Below are 6,000 nucleotides of genomic sequence, written 5' to 3' on the forward strand. Positions count from 1 at the left end.
TTTGGTGTCTGAGAGAGGGTCCTAAATATAGTGCCTCTGATTTGTCTAAAACAGATAAAAAGCAGTCGGCCATCCGTAACTGAGGGCATTTTTAGTTCTGGGGTAGTCATATGGATCTGGTTTAAATCAGGTATAGGAAAAGTGTCCATACAAGAACATCAGTGTCAGTGGAAAGGGTTGTGAAGGTCCATAGAACACCATTAATGTCCACCACGGACCCTGGTAAATGTCCACCATGAGCCATGTTGGTAACCCGGGTTAAAATCCGGGTGACAGTCCAACACCCTCAGGAGGGGCCCAATGCCAAGCTAAGTAGCAGAGGCAAAAGGGGGGCAAACACAGGCTGATACAGTGAAATACGTGGGATTTGGGAAGCGACAACATCCACTTTAGTATGAAAAAAATGCATAGCAAATGGACGTCTCTATCAATTTAGTAAATGGCCCTAAAGCCAAAATACCTATGTTACATTATCTATAATAAATTTAATGCGTGTGTGTTTCATTGAGGTTCATACAGATCGTTTAGTTACGCTGTCAAGCAGAACTTCCTGCAGTGACTGAGGACAGGGAAGCTAAGGGAAGTCCTCCTGTAATATCCCAGCATGCAACACGTCGCGTCTGCGGCACCACAGAGTTATTCCGTACACTGGACGTTCCTGCCCGTGCTGCGCCCTCTTTGTGGTAAGATGGCGAGTGTGGAGGGGCAACGGGGAAGCCCTGGCGTGGAGGAAGATGAGGGCGAGAAACATGTGAACGGGGAGCTAGAGGAAGAGGAGGAAACCACAGCCGTGGGAGAGAACAGCGCTAGCAAAAAGAAGCGGAAGAAAAAGAAGAAGACTAAGCCAGGTGAGGTCGGGAGGTGGTTACGGTTAGCGCCTGGGCCGTTACGGTGGGGGCTCTGGGGACATGTGATGTCCGGTACGTGGGGTGATGTACTGATACAGGTGACATAGCTCCGGGAGCTGCTCTCAAGGCAAGTGCCTAGCAGACGGGGCCCTTGGTGGCCTATGTGAGTCGGTCCCATGAAGCCCACTCTGCCCGACTACTGCTTACAGAGCAAGAGCCAGCGTGGGCTCCATGTACGGGGCTGGTGTACTTGTGTATGAGGTCATGAGTGTCTACAGCAACCTATTATTGGGCAACTTTTTATTTATTGGGCAAGCATTATTGGGCAACTTTTTATTTATAGAGTAACAAATTGTCGATGGTGTTTTCAGCATGTAATGTAGTAAAGGTAAACATTTTCCAAAAAGTATGAAGAAGACACCCCACTCCCCCCCAAAAATTGCGTTATGTGCTTGTATATTAGCGTTGTAACAAGACGTGGCTGCCTCCTGGCTAACTTGGTGTTTTCTAGATAAACACGAGTTCCGTTGTGTCCTTATTTTTTAAAAAAATATTTACACTGAATCTGTTCTCGGCTATGGAATCACAATACCGCCATTGCAAGCAAATCTGCAGATTTTATACAGGCCCATACAAGTTAAGGTGAAATGTAAACTTTGGTATGTTTGCCTTAATAACTAAATACATTTTTACATTTCAGCAAGTTTCTGATTGGTCTAAGATATTAGTTAGTGGGAGATATATTATAGTGATGAATTGTTGCATAAAATTACAACTTGAACATATTGTGTTTCAGGACAAGAAACGGAAAAAGAGGTGGGAAATACTACAGCGGTCATTGACGAAGTAACGAAACGGCTGGAGAAGCAGGAGCTGGATAACAAGGAAAAGGATGACGACGAAGAAGGCACGTACAATGTACAGAATATCACAAAGAGCATCCTTTATAAATTGTGCTGCTGCTATACCGTTGGATCTTGTTTTTGTCCTCCACACTAACACTGTTGTTGTGTCTTTGATAACAGATGGTGAGGGTGATGGCGACGGAGCAAGTGGTAAGAAGAAGAAGAAAAAGAAGAAGAAGAAGGGCCGTAAGTATCTGAATCAAACAGTTTAAAAAAAAAAAAAAGTCTTGTTCAAACATGTTTTGCGAGTCAGGTTACTCATTCATTGTCTGACAGAAGCTGGCTTGTGATTATACCTCACCCACTTCATGGTTTAAGGATGCATTTTGTCTGTGAGGGAGGGTACAACAGACATGTTTAGTAGACAATTGCATGATTTAAGTTTCTTTTAATCTTTATGGGTATATATTTTCAGATCCTGCGTGTTTAGAATTAAATATATAGACTTGTAATACAAGAACTTTGGTCACCTAATATTAATATTTTCATCTGCAATATGGTGCATCTGTCACAGAATCCGCAAACATGTTTAAATGGCTTCCGAATCCATTTAGCATATTGTTTGTTGGCATTTGCTAGGCTAATGTGTTACAATGTAAATTGTTTGATTAGTAGACATAGTGTTAGTATGTGTAAATGTATGTTGGCATATTGCAAGGCTTCACAAAGCCCTGGCACAAAGAAAATAAAAACATGATTGGGAAAGGGAAAATAAAGTTGGCTTAACATTCGGCACCTGTATTACACGTTAAATGTGCAGTACAATTCCAGTAGTACCTTCCCCAAGGGTTATTGAAATGTGTACATATTTTATATGTTTGTACATTATATGTTTATAATTAGCTTGTTTTGTTTCCCACAGCCAAATCACAAACAGATCCACCCTCTGTTCCCATTTGTGACCTCTACACAAATGGCATATTCCCCAAAGGCCAGGAGTACGAGTACCCAACATTACAAGATGGGTAGGTATCTAATCCAAATCTGTGCTGCAGAACTGTATGGATTTTTAATAGAGGGCTAGCTGGTAGGGGCTTTTAATTTATAAGCTTTCACAACATTAGTATTCACAATTGTCTGTGTGTGTATATTATATCTGTATACTTCTAAGTGTGAATACTTAACATATAATCACTGGGGAAATGGTGCATTGATAAAGGGGTAGAAGGCTCCGAAATGTTTGTGTAACCTGGCTCTTTAACAAATATGGGTGAGTGCATGTGCTTGTAGCAAAGGTATAAAGTGCATGTTTGGTTGAATCTTTCTGGTTATATATGGATTGAGGAACGGCAGCTCTTTTACTAAACAGTGCACCCTACTGATGTAAAATTTGAAGGATAACTGTGGGTATCACAGTCTATATTTACATTTCATCATAGAAAAAATATGATTGATCTAGAAATCTGAATTTGGGGAGATATAGGCACCTGTTTCAGTCTATGGGTTGCACTTTTTTTTTCTTCATTTTATGCATACTCTTTACCTGTTTCTCTTCATATTACAGAGTTCTAGGTAGGATACATATTATATGTTTGTGTAATATATATATATATATCTATCTTCCTTCTGCAGACGTTCCGCTGCCTGGAGAACAACCAGCGATGAGAAGAAGGTTCTGGATCAAGCAAGTGAGGAAATTTGGACTGATTTTAGACAAGCTGCAGAAGCCCACAGACAAGTCAGGAAATATGTCAAGGGATTTATTAAGCCAGGCATGACCATGATTGATATCTGGTAATTATTTTATTGTCCATTCTGCAAACTGTCTTGACTTTAGGGCTCTACTTGAACAGTCTGGTAGTAAATGCTGTGTCTGGTACGTTAACCTCAAAACCTTTTCTGTGTCTCTTCTGTATTCTAGTGAAAAGCTTGAAGACTGTTCTCGCAAGCTAATTAAAGAAAATGGCCTGTATGCTGGCCTTGCATTTCCTACCGGCTGCTCTCTCAATAACTGCGCAGCTCACTACACTCCTAACGCTGGAGACACCACCGTGTTACAATATGATGACGTGTGCAAAATTGATTTTGGGACCCATATCAATGGTGAATATTGAGTATTAGTTTTGCAGTCTGTTTACTTATGGATGGAACATCTGCTTACCCAGTAAACTTTGCTTCCTTTGCACAGGTCGGATAATTGACTGTGCATTCACAGTCACATTCAATCCAAAGTATGATAAGTTGCTAGAAGCTGTCAAAGATGCTACAAACACTGGGATAAAGGTTTGTTTCTTTTTAAGACTAATTTCTGTGTTTAGTCACATGCAAACAAGTAGGAAACTGTGAACAGTGTTGGAAATGAGCAAATGCAGTGATGAGTTTGGAGAGTAGTAATGCTGGAGGGCATACAGCAGACACAGTAGTCTTTAGTCTTAGGCGACCCCCTTTATTGGACTATCATAGCAACAAGGAAGAAAGCTTATACTCCCACTTTTTCCTGTGCCCAATAAATGTTTAGCCTACAACCACAGACTTGTATGGGATGAATGCAATACCCATTAACATACCCATTAAGAACCCCCCCCCCCCACCTCCATTTACGTATTCAAAAAGCTGTTTATTTACAGCTCCATTTCTCCTGGTGGCCGATAGAAGATAAGGCTACATCCCTAGTAACCAGTTTGTAGTGTAGATACTGCCATACCTTCTTCTGAGACAAGGAAAGTGTATAGGTAATCTCTTTACTAACACTAGCAAAAGAAAAAAGTATGTTAGCCCTGTGTCTGACATGGAAGCTGTATGTAAACAACATTAGGTTTAGTATTTTAAAATACTGACAACAGTGCCTATTAAGAGAAACCTACACATTTAGGAGGTTGGAGCGGAGCTAAAACTGTAATTTTTTATGATGGTAGTGTTCTGGCATTGATGTACGTCTCTGTGATGTGGGAGAGGCAATCCAAGAAGTTATGGAGTCGTATGAGGTTGAAATAGATGGCAAAACATATCAAGGTATGTTACGGTTTGTTAATTTGATGGGACATAATATAATTGTTTTAGAAACACTGAAGTGCTGGCGAGTGGTGTTACAATACAGCATGCAGTATCTCAAAGGCGTTGTGCTCCTCTTGGAAATTATGGTTGTTAACATACTTTGAAGAATTCTTGGTATCTCAAGAATTGTTTTGTCTTTCGGTCCACCAGTTAAACCCATTCGGAATCTAAATGGCCATTCCATCGGTCCTTATAGAATACATGCTGGAAAAACTGTGCCCATTGTGAAAGGAGGGGAAGCAACACGAATGGAGGTAAAGGCCGTTTTTAGCAGCACAGTACTGTCCGTGTTATTCTTGTTTGTGATCTCAGTACTGTGGACTGTTTTAAGGGACACTATTTTTGTTTTTAGGAAGGTGAAGTGTATGCCATAGAAACATTTGGTAGTACAGGAAAAGGAGTTGTCCACGATGACATGGAATGTTCCCATTACATGAAGAACTTTGATGTTGGGCACGTGCCAATAAGGTAACGGATACTGCTTACACACAAACAATATTAGAACTGGAGGGCATTTCTTATAGATTTTCTTCAATGTCATAATGAAATGCCTCTTCTGGGTAGAACAGGATAGAAATCCTTAGTTTATTTAACTGTTGGACAGTAGGGGAAGTGTTTGTCTGATCCAGTGATTTATTTATTTTTTTGATTTTTATTTCCCCACCAGACTTCCAAGAGCAAAACATCTGTTGAATGTCATCAATGAAAACTTTGGCACACTTGCATTCTGCCGCAGGTGGCTAGACCGCCTGGGAGAGAGTAAATACCTAATGGCACTAAAGAATCTGTGTGATCTGGGTATTGTAGACCCATACCCTCCTCTGTGTGACATCAAGGGCTCTTATACTGCACAGTTTGAGCACACCATACTGCTGCGCCCCACCTGCAAAGAAGTTGTGAGCAGAGGAGATGACTATTGAGGCAATTCCTGAATGCAGCACTGTATGTTTCTCTTTACTGCTTCTGTTGGTGTTAAAGTAATTTGGAATATGGCTTTCCTAATGGTGGTCACACATTTGCCAAGGGGGAATAAAACCTGATCAGCAAATAGCTTTACTAACAATCTGGGAGGGTTAACCTGAAAGCCTTCTCAATTCAGTTCACAGCTTTATTCAGTACTGAGCTTTATTCAGTACATGGTGAGTTCTAGGTGGCCTGAATCATTTCATCTAACCTACTTAACTCTTCATTATAAAGGGCCAACTGTGGCGTTTCTCCACGCAGAATGGCAAAGCACGCATTCTCTGAGTTGG

The 6,000-nt window shown here is 40.9% G+C and overlaps 1 protein-coding gene across 1 annotated transcript; it reads left to right on the forward strand.

The window, feature by feature from the left end:
• Window positions 1-688: 688 nt before the first annotated feature.
• Window positions 689-5,667, forward strand: LOC149299817 (methionine aminopeptidase 2-like). Its single transcript, XM_089486153.1, has 11 exons — window positions 689-848; window positions 1,645-1,755; window positions 1,874-1,939; window positions 2,616-2,718; window positions 3,326-3,487; window positions 3,615-3,796; window positions 3,882-3,976; window positions 4,609-4,705; window positions 4,898-5,001; window positions 5,100-5,215; window positions 5,415-5,667. Exons 1-11 carry the CDS (start codon window positions 689-691, stop codon window positions 5,665-5,667), a joined length of 1,449 nt encoding a protein of 482 aa, XP_089342279.1.
• The last annotated feature ends 333 nt before the right edge of the window (window positions 5,668-6,000 follow it).

The sequence above is a fragment of the Sceloporus occidentalis genome, unplaced genomic scaffold (genome assembly GCF_023333645.1).
Source record: "Sceloporus occidentalis isolate IW3139 unplaced genomic scaffold, rSceOcc1.0.p SCAF_28, whole genome shotgun sequence".
NCBI lineage: Eukaryota > Metazoa > Chordata > Lepidosauria > Squamata > Phrynosomatidae > Sceloporus > Sceloporus occidentalis.